We start from the raw sequence: 21431 nt of genomic DNA, 5'->3' as shown, positions 1-21431 counted from the left end.
ATTATTTCAACTACTGAAAGTATTGTTTATTGTTTAAACAATGATTTTTTTTTTAGGCACGTGAGTACTCTCATATATAACAATAATACTTCAACTGTGTTTTCAATCATTCAACTACTTCAAAGATTAGAATAACACTTAATGAACGTTACAAAAATACTATAGTTATGTTTTCAAACTTTTTTCCAGTCCAATATTTTTTTGTAATTAAGTGTGAGATGATTGTAGAAATGTTGAATTCTGCTGAAATAAGTAACGTAAGAAATACGCAAGTATGCATTGCCTTATAAAAACTGTAAACGATAGCGAGGTAATATGTGGTTAGCACAAAAAGTGAACTGCAACATAACATTTAACAGTGCACTGTGAATAACCATGTGGAACAGATATTATTATGGAAATGTAGGGTTGTATTTCCCACAGGAGATATTCTTAGTCAAAAGTTTCAAATAAGTTTAGGCGATAAGCTTTTATTACATTTAATCTAACACCTAATCGATACACTTAATCTTTAAACTCTTTATCGTTTTAAGAATAAAATAAACGTTAAACTTGTATGATTTTAACTTCGTTATGTTTTTCAGTGGTGATTGGAGGAATGTTGTACATGTGTATTTGCAGTATAGCCTACACTGTTGTGATACTTCATATGCGTGATTGTTGTGCTGCTGTTATTATGCGTGATATGTATACTACTAATAGCATGATACCGTGTACGGTATTATCCATCTGCTAGTTTTTTTTTTGTTTTTTACGTTGTTTTTTTTTTTTTTGTTTTAGCAAATCATGTATATTGCTATACTCAAGTAAAGCGAGAAAAATATTTCGATTGAAGATATCCAGAGTAAATAATTGAATAACATAGAGACTTATTTTCTTTATAATAATTTGTTGAGTACTTTTAAGCATGCGTCAACTCTACGCACACGAATCATTACGAATTTGCGGTGGCTATGTTCTAATTCTGAGCGAGCGTATAATTAGAGCTGCAGGCAGTGTGCATTAGAAGGATAAAAAAAATAAAACAATATGTCCACGCCACGTAGGATCACAGCTAATCTTTAGATTATTTTATAAATAAATGCATAAATTACGTATGCTCAAATTGTTTGGCTCAACAAATATTTCTTGCGCTCACAGATTAGAAATTTATAAGAAGATGGTTTCCAAAATATTATCTGTGGCACTTCAGGTTTAACATGTAATCTTGTAGTTCAGATTGCTACAGAAGTGATATTGAAGTGGAGTAGATGTTTGTAGGGAGCTGTGGATGAGGCTTGGTGCAGTGGGAGGGCAGGGAGGGCACTCACCCAGCGGGATCTTGTCGGCCGCCGTGCTGCTCAGCACAGTGGCCTGCACGGCCAGCAGCCAGCACACACCGCACACAGCCATCGCGACCCTGCCTGCCGCGCGCGCCCCCATCCAGTCACAGCATCCCATGGACCACTGGCGCCCCGAGAGCCCCCGACCCCGCGGCCGCGGCCCGCGCATGCGCGCTGCGCGTCCCCCACGCGGCGGGACGCACACTGTGTTCACTGCGGCGGGACGCACACTGTGTTCACTGCTGCGGGACGCACACTGTGGAGCACGAGAGGAACTGAGGACGCACGCGGAGAAGTAATATATGGAAAATAACTTCATGTGGAAGAAAAAAGCCAGATAGAGAATGACACAGACAAAGGAAGAGTATAATAAATTAGAAATTAAGAGCGAAGAACAGACTATTAGATAGCGTACAAAATCCTGTAGGTTGAGAACAAAAGTGACATCTCATGAAGACACGGCTATGGAACATGAACACAATCAGGAAGATTTTTTATACTTATTTTAATCTATACATCGTGTAAAGGAAGTAATATGAACAAAATTGGATGAAATTACGATGTGGGAATTGAGAATACATGATAGAGAAACAAAAACATGGATAATAAAGAGAATACCCCATATAGAAAACCAGCCTTTAATGGATAATAAGTACAGAAGTTAATTAGATTATTTGTAAACTTGTATCATAACCCATAGTATACCCAGTGATTAGATGTAGGTGAGGTATCAGTATGTGACATTAATTTGGAATAATCTGTGTAGAGCACACGGGGGGTTATTTTTTCTAAATGTCTCGTTTTGTAATTTAATAATTTATGAAGTTAGTTAATTGTTTGTTTGTATTTTGAAAACCTTGAGTCCAAGTATTTTTCTTGACTTCTAGACATCAAATTTATATAATATACTGACTAACACTTATAAATTACATTTGCGAATTCATTATGATGTTTCAAGGCTGTCGGGAATGCAACACTCTTATATTCGCTTTGTGCGAAGTATAAACACAATATAAATACTCTGTATACGCGGGACGCACTCTGTATAGTAGGCGCTTGTGCGGTTATGTCTGTATCACTCGCCTCTCCTTACAGTAATTCGGTTTCAATTGCTTTCTGGGATGTACTCACATTGTCGCACTTAATGAAACTTAGTGATCTTAGAAATATGCTGGTGTGTTGAGACAGATAATCTGCCTCTTTCCCCTTCCTCTTACGCATTTTCTTCACTTATCCATCTCAGAATGTCATTTAACGACACGTCAGGGACGTAACTAGAGGGGACAGACGGGGCTTGTGCCCCGAGAACCACATTTAGGGGGAGGGGGAGGGCTAAACTGGCTAAGTAATTTTTAATATAGATATTTATTTAAATATCTTAGTGTTAGAAGACATTAAATTGTTGGAGGGCAGATGAACTGAATTATTTGAATTGAAAGATACAGACATTTATATAGCCAAATATTTAAAAATACTGGTATTTTTCGCGTAATATCCAACTTGCGATGAACTAAAAGTGAAATTACTGCAAATAAATATATCTATTTACCATCTAAGTTGGTTCAAAAATATTTGTAATAATGGAATTAATATGTGGAGTCGATATAAGGTGTTGTCGGTAAAGGTTTTCATTTGGTTGGTTTGAAGAAAAAATAAGGTTTTGCCAAGATTAGTTCTTGCCCCGGGTGGAAACTAGCCCAGTAATTCCCTGCGTGACGTACGGGAACGGAATGCGATTATGTGTGTTGCATAAGTAAGAACTATCCGTGTACCCTTCGGTGCTATACAGTAGTCATGTGATTTAATGAAGTTTTTTGGACATACGCCATTGCAGTTTTGCATTGCTTGTCAAGGAAAAATTACGAAATAAAATAATAATAATAAATAAAGAAAAAATAGTCACAGAAAACAAGACTGAATCAGCTGATGTCAGACAAATGGAACCAACGATGAAACTGAACAAGTATTATGGACAACACAACAACAACACGGACAAAAAAAAATGTTCAACCCTTAGATATCAGACAGCACAAGAACTCCGTTGAAGGAATGACTAAGTTCCTTCAACGTAATTATTGTGCTGTCTGATATCAAACATCTAAAGTAACAACTACACCTTGCAACTGCATTTTTACCGAATGTCTGTGTAAAATACACTATATTTTGTTTATTTTATATATACCAACCAAAATTCAATCACACACCTACATTTGTGTAACAACACACATAAAGTCTGTATATTTTTTAAATTATGATTTGAAGTAGCCTATAGGTAATTTACAGTCTTAGCTCGTTGCAAGTAAAATAATACAATGTAATTTTTGACGTGATAACGTCTAATAAACCGATGAACGCCGGCTTCACGCACGAAAAAGTGTCCCGTTACGCACATTATCCCGTTACGCTGTGTCCCGTTACGCTCATTGTACGCTTGCGCCGCATCTATCTCTCTTCCACTCGATTGGAACAACCATCGATTTTACTTTTTCGAGGCACATTAAACTTGAAACACTCCCATTCGTTTCCTACTTTTCCTATCATCGTCCTATCCTTAACAGAATAACACAGATTGGAAGAAGTTAAATAGCAAACATGTATAAACGTTATAGTTAAAATAATCTCTTCGTTAAAGTAATAAACATATTCGAATTAATGAGTGCAAATAAAAGTAAATTTATCAATCAAATTGTAGATTTAATTTCACTCCTTCTTTGTATAAAAGCTGTAGTTAAAATAATGTGTTCGTTAAAGTAATAAACATATTTGAATTAATGTGAGCAAAAAAAGTAAATTTATCAATTAAATTGTAGATTTCATTTCGCTCCTTCTTTGTATCCATACAAAATAGTGATAATTCAATAAAAATGGTTCAATTTTATTCATAAAAGTATGCAATTATTTCATCAATGTTTTTTTTATGACGTCACGTTAAACTATCGTCCGTAAACCAACTTTACAGACAACCAATTTATTTTTTTTAACTTGCTTATACCTACAAGTAAAATTTAACAATTTCAATGATGAAACATCACATTTTTTTACAGTGTAAGTGTCCAGATGTCACAACATATATGAACCATATGACATTTGAAAGAAACATACCCTCAACCCCCCCCCCCCCCTCACCCGAGGTTGGAACAAATTCCCCGAAATGACCTCGAGAATTCATTATGTAGCTTTCTTCAAGAAAAAATCATCTTACTTCTTTATCCGAGTTTATAATAATTATTTTATTTTTTAACATAATTTATAAAAGATACACAATACTTGTATTGCTCAGAATATGACACAAAAGCTAGCTTGTTTGTGAGTTCTACTAATCTACTTTATTGTCTGTGCTTATTAATTACTATACTACGTAATAATAGAAACATTCACCTAAAACTTGCAATGTTTAATTTAATATTTTATATGCTAGATATTAAAGGGAAAATTTCTCTTGATATACGAGGTTAAATAACTATTAATTCATTTAAATATGTGTAATTTAAAACCAAAAATAATAAATCTTCATCCTAAAGAAAATAACTTTTAATTAAATACCATAAAGTGTCATCATAAATTAAATTATCCAGCCATAAATTTATACATATATAGGCTATTTTAATTTTTTTTTGTATTTATATTTTCGGAAAAAAAATTAATGTACATTTTGGGAGCCAAGTTCAAAGATTTTGTAGACTAACTTTATGCCTTCCATCGTCTTAAAGAAGAAATGACAAAAAAAAATTTAGTGACATTATAGTCATTTTTATGAGTAACATGTTTAAGAAAATTACAGTGGGGTAGATAATCTGGTTCAGTATAAATATAATAACTTAAAAGTAAATATATCACTTCCATATTTTTCACCTAAAAGAAATAAAAGAGTAAAAAAATAATAAAATCTTAGATAATCATGCAAGTTGTATTCCCCGACATAAAAATGCAGTGAAACATCTCATAGGGTTGAAGAAATAATGACGATTACGAGGAAATTATTTCACCCCTTTCTATGTTTACGGTTTATTATTATACAATCAATATTTTAGGATGTGACTAGTTATTTAGAACATATACCCTTAAATTTCGTGTTAATATGTTCATGTGTTTCAGATAAAACACATGAACCGTTTTCGTTTCCTTTTAAAAGTATTATTATTCCTGTAAAAGAAGTAAAATATTTATATAATTCATATGATATTAACGATTTCCTGAAATATAAAAATTGGTGCCAAGAAAATTTTTACCCCTGAAAATAAACTTTCTCAAAATTCCACAATATATGTTCGTATTTTTATTAAATGCTTTATTTCATTAAAATCGGTGATATCCCTTTCGGTTTCAGACATACTGAATACTCCTAGGAAACTCATTAAACAGTTTTTTTCATTTTTTACCCCCTAAAGATAAAATTTATAATATTAAATGATTATATACAAGTATAAGATTTTTAAAAGAAATTATGTGTACTGTCTAACATGGTCTAAGAATTATTAATTTTTTCCCAAGAAAATAGTTTATTTTTTGTTACAATTTTTATGTAAAAAATACACTTTAATTTATTTTTTTCATATTCATACATAAAAGTAATAGTCATAGTAAATAAAAAATTACTAGATATATAGTGTCACAGCTAAGAGAGGTTAAAGGATTTAAGATAATGAACTTTGATATCTAACACACCTTTAAGGAGTTACATTACAAAAACTCCTTTCTGTGTTGGGTGGTTGCATCTTTAGAAGAATGTATATCTTATATCATGATTGAACGTGTATTATTTTGGATTGTGTCAATTGTTAGTCATTCAGTGTATTTATATGCTTTTAATTTACTAAAATAGAAGAATTTGATAGCGGATATAGTTTCTTTTAGTTTTAATCAAAACAAATTGTACAGATACATAAAAAATTTCAGTCACACATTTTAAGGTAAAAAATATATACATGAAAGGGAAGACTATATTTTTGAGTCCAGTAACTTATATGGCTATGGTAGTTCATCGAACATTGCAGCATGATACATAATCACTTATCATAACAGTTGACATCAGTTACGACTGTTTTACAACCACATTCTAGAGAATTGTACCAGAAATAACACAGGAAAAAGATACGCCATACTAATTCATGGCAGTTTTTAATTTTTACAAGAATTTTCGGTGATGTATATCATTATAGCCATTAAATTAAATAATATCTATGTTTAAAAAATACTTTTTTAAGTAAATGTAAAGCTATAATTCCATCAATGAGCGATGAAATAAGACTGCATTTTAATTCAAAACGTAAAATTGATACCATCAGACAAGCAAGTACAAAAAAAATGAGATTTCCGCTATGATTTGTATTGTTACAGCATAGCTTCTTGGCACTACTCTCTAGTAATTTAATCGATTGATAGTTTACATAGTTTGCATAATGCTTAGGATATTCACACTGTCTATACTGCCCAGCCTGAAATGTATAAATCTGTACTTGTCTATGCACACAGTTGCATCACGTGTGAAGAAATAAACAAAAACTGTCTATAACTTTACAATAGATTAATCTGTGCTAATTGTCTTGTCATACCATAATAGAAGTCTTTGTTTAAAAAGCGTCTATATTACTACAACACAACTACTGTAATGTACTTCATTGCTGAGCTCAGTTATTACTGCAGGTCAGCAACTTGGTAACAAGGCTGGGAATTCAACGGAGTCCTAGACCATACTATCTCTTGCCGGATTGCAATAATATATTTACCCAGAATCATTTCCTGTGAGTATCAAGCCATCAAAGAGTATTTAAAAGTGACATTGTACTCCGCAGTCTGTAGTAGCAATACATCTGTGTTAGCAATCTATTATTAATATTTGGATAATAACGTTGAGCATTATTCTGTGTGCAACATGTCTACTGTTAAAAATAGCTGTATTCTAAAATAAATTAACGATATGCATAATAACTGTAATTTTTACATTATAAATTATTTATATTGGTAAAGTGATTGTACTGACTTAAGTTGGACTTAATCGAAACAAAATAATAGTTTTACAGTTGGATAATGAGTCGAAATACAAACCATATTATTGATGCATATAAAGTTTTGTATTGAAGTATTTTTAACTACGAGGAAATAGCTTTGGATTTTTGTGTGGGTTGCTTACGTCCATGAGAAATTTTCAAAAAAGAAATGAAGGAACTGTGATATTTGGTACTAGACGAATCATACAAAGTACTTAACAAGTTATGCCATAAAATAACATTTGCAGTGGTAAACCCATCCAGTTATATCGCAAGTATTTAAGTTACAGTTCAGAACACCACCATGGGATCTTCTTCGCTTCACTCCCGGCACTGTCGGATGTCTCGGGAGCATGTGTGAGCTCGGCGGGGCGGGCCGCAGATGAGGGAGCAGCAGCTGGAGCACTGGGCGAGGGACGAGTCAGGTGATAAGGGAGGAGCGGAGAGGTTCACGTGCCAACGAGGCAGCTGCATCGGCAGTTACGCCCGTGTTCAGGGCTGGACGAAGACCCTTCATGAATGAGGCATTTGTTTCAGTTTGCTTACAGAGAACAAGCATCATGGTCGTAAAGGACGACGGCGCGAACAGTCGACGCTGTGCGAACCAGCGCCCGCCACGTCGGCACGTGCGGCGACAGCGAGTCCAGGTGAGGTTGTGAGCCAGCGAGAGTCAGCCGGGGGTCATGAGCGAGGCGGTAAAGCCGGAGCCCGCCGCCCCGCCCTCCCGTCACTGCACCTCGCAAACGAAGAACGTCTCGAAGGAGCAGGGCGTGTCGTTCCACTTGAGGCCCTTGCCGTCGCGGTTCCACAGCTCCAGGCAGTGCTCCTCCTCGCCGTTCTCGTACACGAAGTTGTTGGGCTCGCCCGTGTTCCAGTTGGTGAAGGTGAGCGGCCGGCCCGTCGACATCCAGAAGAAGGAGCCCTCCTCGGCCTGGTCGGTGCCGGACGTCCAGAAGTGCTCGTGTCCCAGACCTGCGGTCACACGAGAATATCAGCAGACCACATCTCCCTGGCAGGTCCAAGAGCGGCAATGACCAGACCTGAGGTCACACGACAATATCAGCAGACCAGATCTCCCTGGCAGGTCCAAGAGCAGCAATGACCATTCCTGCGGTCACGCGCTGTTATGAGCAGAGTTGATCCCTCTTTTAGGATTAGGTATAAATACATGTAACCCAGCTAATTGCTGTTACTGAGTAAATAGTGTGGTAGCATTTTGGTAACACAACTTTGTTGTCAACCACCCCTACCTACACACTTACTCGGGATCTCAGAGATAACAAGTGTGTCTTACTGCAAACTTAATGGGGTTCTCCCCAACATCGTGAATTGTACAAATACGAGGCCACAGCTTGCAACGCATTTTCATACATATATTTGTTGAATGACGACTTTGTCGTGACAGTTTTAGCTTCCGCGTAAATATATTAGTTATTTCCCTGGCGTTTATAGACTAGTTTATTTTAGTTTTTTTTAGATATTAACTAGGTTTAAGTGTTAAAGAATATGGAGTTTACTCAGTGTCATGCACTACTTTTCAATAAATATATATGTATTGTATAATATAATGTATATATATGTATTTAAAATAAAGCAAATAATTGAAAAACATAGATGATACTTATTCTTTTCAGAAAAATCCACCAGTGGAAAGTATTATCTTTCTCAGCGAGCCTACAATATAGCCGGCAGCGTAAGTATTCATAATAAAAATCTTGCCACAAAAAGAGCTTTTAAAAATACATATAAATGACTTTTTGAGCGACATCATTTATTTTTAATTTGTTATCCAGGGTATCTTTCTTGTTTGCTTGTGGAAATTGTTTAGCAGCTACTCACTGCGTTGTACCAAATTGACCAATCTGAGAATAAATACAAAAACCATTTATTTTATTGTTTTCGTATAATTGTTGTGTTTACAGATTTAAAACAGATAGTGAATGACAGTACTTATTTAAGCTAAGCTTATCAGCATATAATTTAGTTTGAAAGTATAAATTTTCCAATGCTGTACGAAGTGGTTATTTGGTTCGTGCTGTTATTTTTAAAATGTTTGTACTTATACTTTAATTGTCAAAATTTTCATTGCCGCCTTCAAACTCACCATTAATACCACCGATGATGAACGTAAAAATACAATCATGGCACACGAACAGAAGACCAGTTGAGCGCTGTGATCAGACACGCGTGGAGTTAAAGCTAGGATACCTTAACTGGCATGTTCCCTGACTTCAATGAAGGGATAGCTGGAGGCGCCGGGGTCACGTGGAATCTGTGTGCTGACCTCAGTCACTACGACCCTGATCAAGTATCCACGAGGTATCTCACATCGAGGTCCCTGCAACCACCACACTCCCAGCTGCCTTTTGACTCCACAGACCTGTGACTCGAGGAGGGAGTTGCGTCTGGGTAAAGCAGTCATCTGAGCAGCCCTCGGTATGATCCATGGCAAGTCACATCTACACTCCTGGAGCCTAATTCGTTTCCAGTCACTACGAACTCGGAAGTCTCATTGCGTTAAAACATCGTAGTGAAACCTCAGAGCACATTTGTTGTGTGAATCAGGGCGTTTTGAAGTCTTTCTCACTTTTATCTAAACTGAAAGTAGAAAAAAAAATTGTTTGTCTAACTTACTAACTCTCACAACAATCAAAAGTATATTTTAATTTAACTAAAGTGCACAAGAAATACATAAATAGAACTATTATGCTCTTGTGAATTTCCAATTATAAAGTTCATTACTTTATTCTAGCTATTCCCAACTCGGTCCTAACGATACATTCTCAGAGTCTCGATAGGTTTTGTGTTAAGTTTAAAGTGCAGGCAAATTAATTAAGCATGATTGTTTAAAAATCCGGAAAAAAAATTGTGTTTACCAATATCTAACAGAAAATCATAATATGAAACTGTACGCTGGGACAACCCAGCCCTCAGCGAGTGCCGCGTGTGGAGAGGTGAGGAGAGGAGGCAGAGAGCCTCACCGAAGTCGCGGATGTGCTTCTCCAGCTTGTCGTTCTCCTCCTGGCTGCTGATGCTGGCCAGGTGCATGCCGTGGTAGCGGCAGTACTGCGCCGCGCGGTACCAGTTCGCCTGCAACACCAAAACATCACAGGCATCACACGTCGCAGGTACCACACGTCACAGGTACCACACGGCCCATGGTCATCACCGTGGCCTTTGTCTAAAAAAAAAAAAGGCGCTGTTGATCGTTTTTAACCAAAATTTCCATTTCTAACGGAACTTTCAAGGAAACTAAAATAAATTTGTTCGTTAATGGTCTTTCTTAATCTTGCTAAATTATTTCCTATGTTCAGCTTTATATTTTAACGTTTTTAACACGCACATTCAAGTAATGAGGTTAATATATTATTCAATAACAAGCTTTAGCAATGAAACTTAATCTTTGGACATAGATATATGTACAGGCATAGTCTTACACTGTAAGTTAAACTACAAAATATTTTGCTCACGGTTTTACAATTGAGTTCATCAATTCACACTCTGTAAAGAATTATGCACGCGATATTCATAGAGACTTATACTTCTTTGTAATTTTATGCAGAACATCTTTACATGTAGAAGCAACGACCTGTTGATACATTTTTTCATTTAAGCACAGCCAGAAGAATTGTTACATGATATAATGACCTAAACGACTTGGACTGTATACTATTTTAATAATACTTTGTGCAGTTATTCAGGCAAACAAGCCTACCAGTACGGGACTGCATATGTCTGCGGTGTGCGTGTGTGCGTGTGCGTGTGTGCGTGTGAGTTGCGAGCTCGTCGTCACGTGATCGATGGCCCCAGGACGTCCTGTGACGTAAGCCGGAGAGAGTTGAGGCGCCGGCCAGCGGTCGGCTCAAGTGTGGCAACACTGTTGTTCCTTGAGTCGCTTCTCACTCCGGCGCTGCCAACTTACTCCTCGTGGCGGGAACCCTAAGTCTCACACCAGTCCATTCCGAGGCCCGAGCAGTTCCGAAATTCACCGAAGTTCGCAGCTTGCTCGTGCGAAGTTCGCAGCTTGCTCGTGCAACTTCGATAGCACCTAAATTTAGAGACTTGTCATGTTTTATGTGCTGACTGGTAGCGGAGTGAGTGGTCAGTGTAGCCACTCGCCACCAGGGAGTGACCTCCAGCTATGGATACAGATATGAAATACGACCACGCGTCCAAGTTCCCAACCCCCGCATGGTAGACTCTCTTCTTCATCCATGCCATCCTATATTTCCTGTATACTCATATGCTATTAATGCATGCCTTTGCATTCCGCATGTCTGTGCCCAGGGTTTTTTCCTGAGTCTATGCAGGTTTTTACCTGGGCCACTTAGTACAGTTTTAAAATATCTTAAATATAGTGGAGTTAGTCTTGGCGCCAATCGCTGCCATGCCCTCCTAGCACACGATGCATGTGAACCTTCTTTGCATGGCTAATTCCAATATCACTAGGCGTATAGGCTTCGGCCTGAGACACACCTAGGTCCCTCCTTAACTCGGACCCTTTCTACAAATACACTTCGTTTTAGTTAGATTAAAAAATAATTGTCAAGTGATATTAAAAATAATTTAAAATAGAGTGGACGTTTGGCTAGGTTAGATATCTACATTAAAAATACTGTGAAATCGTGTGAACATTTGTTTAGTTTAGCTACAGAATAAATACTATAAATTAATAGGGGTGATTAGTTACGTTAAGTTAGCTACATTTTTTAGTTTTTAATTCCTAACAAACGTTAAAAATTAATTTACAGTATTTTTTGTGTATCTAACTTATCCAAACCAATCGTCCACTTTAAAAGAAAAATTTTAGTATAGCTAATCAAACCTGACAGACCAAGCTCACGATATTACCAATTTGTAATATTTACAATTAAGCTAACCACTCGTTAAAAAGTTAAACTGTTAACATTTTAGAGGGTTTTTTTTTCATAAAAGTTGTTGCCTTCAGAGATACCAGTGTTTAAACCAAGATGCAGCACATGCGATATAATGAATTTAAAACGGAAGTACTCGGAGCACGCACGAACGTGGCCTCGGAACGCACTGGTGTGTCTCGCGGCTTCGCTGCGTTCTGTGTCGCGGCACTGCCCGTTATCGCTGGTTTCTGGCACCGCAGGCGCTCGAAAACTGCGGTGAGGGACTAGCACCACACTGACCTTGTTTCAACCGACGAGATGCTTGCATCTCTGTTCCTCTGACTCAGCTGTTGACGTGGTTGCTGTGCAGACCTTGTGTCTGGCGGTACTGAGGGAGGGGCTGTTCAGGGCTGTCGTCTGAAGGTACCTGGTTGGATTACCAGCTATGTTTATAACAGGGACGTAACTAGAAGGGGGCAGACTGGGTTCGTACCACGGTCGCCGCATTTGGGGAGGACGCTAAACGGCAGAGTAATTTTTACTGTATATATTGACTTGAATAGTGTAAATTTAAAACACAAAAGAAAATTTTTTGTGGGCAGATGAACTGAATTATCTGTATTGAAAGCTACATACTGTATCAAAAAAAGTGGTATGTTTCACGTACTAACCAACTCTCGATATATTAAACATTTAACGATTGATAATAAATATATGTACAAGTTGAACCAAAGATATTTACAATAGTGGAATTAATACGTAGTGGTGATGTGATGAGTTGTCGGGAAAGGTTAGTTTGAAAAGGGGAGAGGAGAGCCAAGACGAGTTCTTGTCTAGGGTGGACAGTAGACTAGTTACGTCCTTGGCTTCACCTACACGCCGCGAAAGGCAACGGCGAACTATTGCAGACTCATCAAGTGAGTTAGCGCCGGGGCCACCAACACCGCGCCGTTGACCGCGGTCAGCAGCAGTTGGGACCCTCGCAGAGGCGTCCTTCAAGGGTCGTGCATAAAGTACAGGGTGGTCATAGAAGAATGTCCCAGTTTCAATTGTATATTACAACAGTTTCATTTAGACTATTTACAATAAATCATACATCAATTGAAGGTAATCTAACCTAGTTTTTTTTTTTTTACAAATTTTCAATGTCTACACCTTTATTTAAGCGAGAAAACAAAAAAAAAACATTACTCGCGCATGCGCTGATCTAAAACTGTTCTGAGTTACTCCTTAATTGTGATCTAGAAACAACACTTTACAGTGCTTACAGATGACACTATTAAAATTCTTAACTGGGACATTGTTTTGTGGACACACTGTGTAAGTGTGGCGGCGCTGCGGCGGTACCTTGAAGAAGATGCCCAGGTAGTATCGCTTCTCTCCCAGCTTCAGCAGAGGCATGGTCCAGCGGCTGGACACCCCTGGACCCTCCTCCACGCAGTTGGCGCAGTCGCCTGCAACACGCGCCCTTCACGTCACACATCGGGGGCCTCCCTCGTGGCGGCTCGGGAGAACTGGGGAGTGAACTGTGCATGGTCGTGGTGAGAAATGCAAGTTGTTCAGTACTCGCCAGTGATGTGTAAATATCTAATCTCGGTAACGAGCAACTGCATGTGTTTTCGTGTAGCAAATAAACATACAGTGCAAAGCTCAAACATTAAATTTAACTTATAATTTTTTTGAATAATGCAGAGCCTGTTGAATATACACAAATTGTGTTTTTAACTACATTTCTGGACGCGAATCACCCGCCACTATAATTCGCTGCCGGAGCAGCTACTTATACTATAGAATAATTCATTCCTTTTGAAGATCGAAATTTTAAACTATATAATAAAAAGGCTCCGATGAATGCTAAAATTACTTGAAAATAAAAATACTACACTCCGGTTTGGAACCTGATATTCGACAAGGAATTTTATTAAAATACTGTCCATCGTAGTAAAATTAATTAAATAGTTTATACTTTAAAGTTTCCCGTTTGAATTTGTGAAACTGGTTCGCTCTATCCGCCACAGATGGCATCACCATGGTTCCACATTTCCGTTCCTTGACTTCGGTCGGAATCATGAAATACTCCCGCCAAATGCCGTATACTGAGAGCTAAGATGTTACACATCCAAAACACGTCATCATTTCCCTGTAGCGACGTCGGGAGCCCTCGGTAAGCTTTGGTGAAGCCACGCTCTCGTGAGCCTGCACGGACAGGCACGAGAGGCCCGGAGCACTCGCGTCACTCCACGCCTGAGATTCCCACCGGCGCTGTCCCGCACGGCTCTTCTGTCGCGCAGGTAGCATAGCTCTCAGGCGCTTCCGGCGGGTGCTTCCTGACCGCCGCGCTGTTTGCACACCACTAGTGTGTTAGCATTGTTATATTTAACATTTAATTATGCTATAACATGTTAACAGACAATAATACTTTTAGTTTACAATTATTTCACTAAGGATATGTTTGATGTGAAACATCTTAGCTCTAGGTATACGGCATTTGGTATGAGTAATTAATTGAATGGAACGGAAATATGGAACCACGGTACTGCCTTCTATGGCGGATGGCGCAAATCAAAAATCACAAACACAAAGGGTAACTTTATAGTATTAAATGTTATAAATTTTAACAAGATGGGCAGTATTTTAATTAATTTAATGGTTGAAAAACAGGTCCTAGTCTTTTTCGCTTTTATCGAAACCGTTTCATTATAATATGTAAAGTTAATATTTTCTGTCTGCTAATCAAGTGATTCAAAAGCCAACTCAACTGCTCCTGAAAAGAATTCTAGTGGTGGGTGCGAAAACTACGTTTGATTCGTGACAATAAATGTAGTTGACAACAAAATCTGCATATACATGTATCACAATGAGGTATTATTTTGACGAATTCTGCGTTAAATTGCGTGGCCGAATTTCGTATTATAAGTACGTTCCCGAGGTTAGATATTACACGTTTCTAGCGAGTTTTTTTTATCTGTTTATGCTTAAAACAACAGGGCAAACGTTCCATGCAGATTCATAAGTCCCGGCTTGGCATTATCTACAAATTCACGACAAAAAAACGTGTAATTTATCTATAAAATAAAATTATATCTGAACATTTTTCTTTGTTATTTTGCATTAAAATATTAATATTGTTGCTACTATTGCGCGCTTACCGGAAATACACGATGCAATGTATGTTGAAATAACTTACATAAATTATAAATAAATATTTAATAGTTCAAATTTAAACTCTTCATCATACTTTCTTTTAAATTTAAAACTTCATTTAAAGTATTAAACGTTAATGCAATAAAAATGTGTGTTTGCATTACTTCGCTCTATTAGTATGTGTTATGGACATCAAATCATGTAGTGGTTTACTTTTTGCCTCACGTGACAAATAATGCTCTGCTGTCAGTTACTGAAAAGTTACGCTTGAAATGCTACTTGTTGCTCGTAAAGCTGTAGTCACAATGCCACGATCAACACGACACGACAAATACTATTACACGTCTTACATCGTTCCAGCACGACAGAGTTAATAGAGTAGGGTCACAATACAACGACAACATTAACACAACCAACTGCAAAATGGCTGACGGCAAGTCTTCCCAAGCCAAGTGCGTCCATTAAATACAATATATAATGCGCCAAAAACAGTGCAGGACCTATAGGAATCTTTATTTCCTGTTGTAGCTGAAGTGTACAACAATATAACATTTAGTCGTCTATTGCATAAAATGGGACTAAGTTTATTTTAAATACAAGGAAGCATGCTTCAGGTATGTATATATGGGGTGGAAAATAATTCCGCTGTTAGCTATGTTAAAAATAAATGTAATAAACAGTTGAAGTTACACTAAAAATGTGAAAGTATACCTAAACTTGAAACGGAATTTAATTTTTCAGCATAAATATTTACCAAGTAGGTAAATATTTTTAAAATTTAGTTTTGTAAGGTTTTGCTTTCCGTCATGCTGCACGACACGACGAAATTAGAAAAGGAATCTACTTCTTGCGGGCCGTTGGGGCGCGAGTTTTGTCGTGTTGACGTCACGGCGACCTTGTATTCCATTGGCTGCTGAGCGTGTCGGGCCTGTCGTGGCATTGTGACTCCAGCTTTAGCGTGAACCGTTATTTCGGCGGCGTGAAGTTGGCAGGAGTGGTTGTGAAACAGCGGGGTGGCTGGCAGCACTTTCTCCTGGACCACAAGCGGCTTCCCGCCTCCGTGTCCGCCAGTCCTCTAGTCCTCTGTTGGCCCCGACCACGTGACTTCCTCGACCAGTCTACCCCCCTCCCCTCCCGCTCTCGCTCTTCCAGTGGCTGCTGACCGCACGTTCCCTTGCCACCACTGGCAGGTGTAGTTTACCTTCCGATTACTAACTTAAACTATTCACGTACCCCTAACCCAGACCCCTCCCAAACAAATACACTTGGTGTTTGTTAGGTTAGGAAAAAAAATTGGTCGCATGGATCTTTGTATCACCGAGATTCCAAGCAGAGAGCAGGTAACTAGTACATTAAAATAATTTGCTACTTTTTCAAACTGTTAATTTATATTTAATAATATTGCAATACTATATGCAAATAAGCACACTTGTCAATGTTTACATCAGATGATTTCAACAATTTTATTGGAAAATTGAAAATAGTTTTAGTTTTTCAATTCCTACACATCCACTCCCGCAACGGTAACAGTACAAATTGCCAAAAAAAAATAAGGAAATATTTAACAATTAGTCATCTACACTGAAAGCTCATACAGAAACCATTCTTCTTATATTTATATTTTTAGAAATATCATTTCAATTACTAGAAAATAAATACGTACGTTTTTCGCATAAACAGAACTCGCTTATAGTTTTGTGACGATTAAAGAAGTTTAACACATACGTTTTTATGTTACTAGAGATTTATAAAAAAATTCACTTTAAGGAATAATCATCACAACCATCTTTAAGTATCAATTATTTGCTGTAATATATGTGTATGATTAATGACCTACATTACTGGTATGACAATATTGTTAGATGCTAACTGCACTTGAAATACAAGTTACAATATGCCACGTTTTCCGACGTCAACATGTGTCCATTACTAGATCGAGTGTTCTGTGGACTCATTAAAAAGATTACGAAATTAATATACTATATTTTACCAGGCAATGTATATAGATCTACACAATCGCAGAAATGCGTGGATTTTTAATTTTGGATTCATAGACATTTATAACATCATGACTCGTTCTTTGTCACATAAAGTAACCGTAAGTAATAGTTCTACGAACTCAGCTCCTAGAATTCTGAACCAATGAAAAGAAATTATGTCATTACATTAATATTTGTGACAGTGTAACGTATTGCATTAATATGGGCATTGAGCTACCAGAATGCAAAATTTAACTGAATTAACGGGATATTTTAAACTTACAAAAGGTTGAAAATGTGAGTTCATAACACTATAACTGTGCAATTCTGTCCCACTATATATGAATGTCAAGCTTCATGTCTGCTGTCAGCTCATCGTGTGTTCTCCCCCCGCGCGGCCATCAACACTGCCGTGGAACGAGGCACTGGAGCCATGCACCGGTCAAATGAAGAGGCCAAATTTTATTAATTATTTATCTGACTAGCTTATAAAAGAATATCGACGAGAAATTATTTTCATGCGCAAATTTTCCATTAAATTGAAACAATTAATTTTTTTTTATATATTTTAAGCTGATATCTTTTGATTGTTCCACATAACGGAATTTATTTTATTTAATGTTTCTAACCTAACAACCATAAAAACTATTTTACAGCATTTTAATTTTGGTAACCTAGCCAACTGTTCAAACGATTTTACAGTATTTTTAAAGTGGCTAATGTAGTCGAACTCAAAATACACATTATGTTACAGCAGGCTATAATAAATGTAGATAACCTATCCTAACACATTTTAAACACTATTTTACAGTATTTTAAATGTAGATAACCTAACCCGACCTATGTTTATTTACAGAATTTTAACTGTAGCTATCCTAACCTAATTCACTGTACCCATTATTTTACAGTATTCCAAATGTAGATAACCTAATCAACCATTCACTTAAATTTTGAAGAATTTTATATGTACCTTATTTAACCTAACCTAACCAACGGTGCACACTATTTTATCAATTTTATATGTTGCTAACTTAACCAGGCATACCATATTCGCTATTTTACGAAATTTTAAATTTAGCTAACCTAACCTAAACAACTGTACAAATTATTTTACAATATTTTAAATGTAGATAAACTAAAAAAAAAAAAAACTTCACAGTGTGTTATAGTATTTTAGTACAGGTAACCTAATTTAATAAACGGTTCACGCAATTGTACAGTATTTTAATGTAGCACACCTAGCCTAAACAACATTTCAAACAACTTCACAGGTAGCTAAATTCAACCAACCTTTCACGTAGCTAACCTAACCAACCTTCCACACAACTTCACAAGTAGCTAACCTAACCTAACTAACTGTTGAAATGCTTGAATCACTGTAATGCAGAGGAAGTGAACCACGGCAGAGAGCACGGCCTACCTCTGGCACCGCAGGTGGCGGGGAAGAGGTGCGCCGCGCAGCCGACCAGCAGCAGCGCGCCCAGCACGGCCCGGCACGGCGTCATGGCGCTACTGCCGGCTGGCCGCGCGGAGAGAGTGCTGCTGCGCTCCTGGCGGCCCGCGGGGGAACTGCCTCCGAGGCCACCTCCCCCGCCACCGACACACTAATACCGGACAGCTCCAGGGTTTTGGTGTGAAGACATGGCGTTATTGTTACAGTATGAACCATGGCGGTACTTCTTACTTCGTACAACACATATGGCACCAACATTATGACTCCGAAAATAACTTTATTTTCTTTTAGAGAAAAAATTTTAATCATTGTACAGGTTTTTGGGGGAAAATTAATCTCTCCAGTGCTTCAAATTCCTTAAAAAGAAGTTTATCGTGTTTCTCACCAGATACTATAATATACAATATACAATTTATCTATAGAATATTTTGTGATCACACCTCTTGCCACTAGGTTATTTTTCACTGTCTCTCCTGTATTGTTGGTGTAGGCTGTCCGGTGTTAATCGCCCCAATGCCGGGCCGCCTCGAGAGGTCTTCACTTGTCTCCACTGGCCTTTATTTTGTCTAATTTCGCTCTGCTGTTACACATTGTATGATCAATTTTTCTCCGTCTGTACTTCATCCATATTCGATAGCCTTTCTTTTTCGCATATTTTCGCTTTCATTGGGGCAATCTTAGTTTTCGTTCCGCCGATTCAGGTTTTCACGTGACCAATACTTTCATTGAATTGGCTTTTTTCGGCTTCATTTTAACAATTTTGGATATTCAGTTGCTGTTTTCAACTATCTCGGTGTTGGGTTTCAGCTTCCGTGGGCTCCAACTCCTTGTCTGTTCGTCAAAGACTGGTCCTCGTTAGCGGGAAGCTGGGTCGTGGTCCCAGGATTACCCGGCAGGGGGCGGGGCTTCTCCGGCCTACCAGGAGAAGGCTGACGAAACTCTTCAAGCCTGCAAGTCAATAGTTGCAACACGTTTTCGTCGTCTGCGAGTTTCTAAACCAAACTAACCACTTGAAGCGTTTTATTTGGTTGGCTGCCAGAGTTTCAGGTCCAATAAACCTACCATAAATTTCGCGGGAACATGTATTTTCTTGTTAGACTTGGAACCTCTATGATCGTAGGCTTATTTGCAAAGTTTGCGATGAATGAGACGGGTCCATGCCGTCTGTCGTAGTGTAGTCCATTCCGCCCGTCGTAATGTAGTCGCTGTGCTACAGGATGTCCATTATTCGTCAAAGAAATTACTATTACCATTAGAATATGAGTCAAGTTATCAATTATTTAGAAATTATCTACAGTGTGTGGATGAATCACAAAATATTGGGTCTCCATACTTTTAGTCATTGGAGTGTTAAGCCAACTAATATCTGAGAAGGAAGATTGTATTTTTCAACACCTTTATCCAATCAAGTGAAATGAATAACTCGTAGCCCCGGGCCTCATTCTTGCTACACGGGCCTCTATCTTGCCATGTGGGCCTCCTTATTGTGACGTAGGCCTCCATCTTGTGACGCGTGTCACCATCTTGGGACTCGAGCCACCATCTTGCGATGCGGGGTTCCAGTTGGTGATTAGTGCCTCAATTTTAATACATGGGCCATCATACTGAAGTATTGGCCGCCATCTTGCGACGTGGGCCTCCATTTTGTGATCCGGATCTCTAACTTGTAATCTATACCTCAATATTAATATGTGGTCCTTCGTCTTGGGACTCTGTCCATCTCCTCCATCTTGTGATGGGGACTTGATATTAATATTCAGGCCGCCATTTTATGACACGCCTGTCATATTGCGATGCGGACCTCCATTTCGTGATGTGAGCCGCCATTTTAATGTGCGGGCCACCATCTTGAGACCCGGGGCACCATCTTGCAACATGGAACTTCTTGGGAGTTCACACATTACGGGACGCCCAGCCGATCCTTGGAGTGATTCACGCGCCGCCCGAAGAATGCAGCCGACAACGTGATTGGCCGCTGAGTCACGTGGTCGCCACCAGCGTGCAACCCTTCCATTACTCCTTTATCTTCATTTCTCCCACATAGAATATTATGGTCACCGGTCAAATATAATAGTAGACGTATGCACGACGAGAAGACTGCGCACCAGTGCACAGCCTTGCACTTATCGTCCCACCTCGATTTGATCATGGTTGGACTACATTTCTTGTCGCACCTTGTGTTTTGAACGAAGAACGAAGATGACTGGAGACTTCGAGATGAAGTGGCAGTTGTGGCGGTCCATGGACGCTGATCTCGGATCGGCGCAAAGCGAACATACATGTCAGGAATTGTTTACGGATTTCATGTGGGTTATTATTTTAATCAAGCTTAAGTATTAGGGAATTAGGTATTTACAAAATTGAATATCACATATAATACATTTATGGAAAAAAACTCTGTTTTTTCCTAGTTTTCATTACTTCTCATAAAAAACATATTTTATGTGCTTTAAATGCTCATCATTAATTTAGTTTAATGATCTAAAATGTTTTTATTTATTTCATAGTAATTTATTTCCCTGTTAAATATAAGTTTTTTAAACATAAACTATTTATAGTTCAGACTTATTCGTTTTGTAATAACTTTTAAATAGCAGTATGTGTTTTCAGTCATTATTTGAAATCAACGGATATGAGACATTGGCCGCAGCAGCTGATATATTGTGGCAACCGTGGAAAAACCGTCTCAC

At 38.0% G+C, this 21431-nt stretch overlaps 2 protein-coding genes across 2 annotated transcripts in view; both read right to left on the bottom strand.

The window, feature by feature from the left end:
• LOC134529297 (glutamate receptor 1-like) overlaps positions 1 to 1442 on the bottom strand; it is a 224119-nt gene extending 222677 nt beyond the window's left edge. Inside the window, exon 1 of the mRNA XM_063363208.1 lies at positions 1311 to 1442. Within this exon, the coding sequence (XP_063219278.1) occupies positions 1311 to 1440 (130 nt within the window). The 5' untranslated portion in view covers positions 1441 to 1442. The remainder of the gene's footprint in view (positions 1 to 1310) is intronic.
• Positions 1443 to 6163: 4721 nt separating this feature from the next.
• LOC134538819 (brevican core protein-like) overlaps positions 6164 to 21431 on the bottom strand; it is a 102055-nt gene continuing 86787 nt past the window's right edge. The window contains exons 3-5 of the mRNA XM_063380330.1: positions 13513 to 13619; positions 10291 to 10399; positions 6164 to 8281 (exon numbers count right to left, since the gene is read on the bottom strand). Of these exons, the coding sequence (XP_063236400.1) occupies positions 8037 to 8281; positions 10291 to 10399; positions 13513 to 13619 (461 nt within the window). The 3' untranslated portion in view covers positions 6164 to 8036. The remainder of the gene's footprint in view (positions 8282 to 10290; positions 10400 to 13512; positions 13620 to 21431) is intronic.

The sequence above is a fragment of the Bacillus rossius genome, chromosome 1 (assembly GCF_032445375.1).
Source record: "Bacillus rossius redtenbacheri isolate Brsri chromosome 1, Brsri_v3, whole genome shotgun sequence".
Lineage (NCBI taxonomy): Eukaryota > Metazoa > Arthropoda > Insecta > Phasmatodea > Bacillidae > Bacillus > Bacillus rossius.
This window is presented reverse-complemented; position numbering and strand designations above follow the sequence as displayed.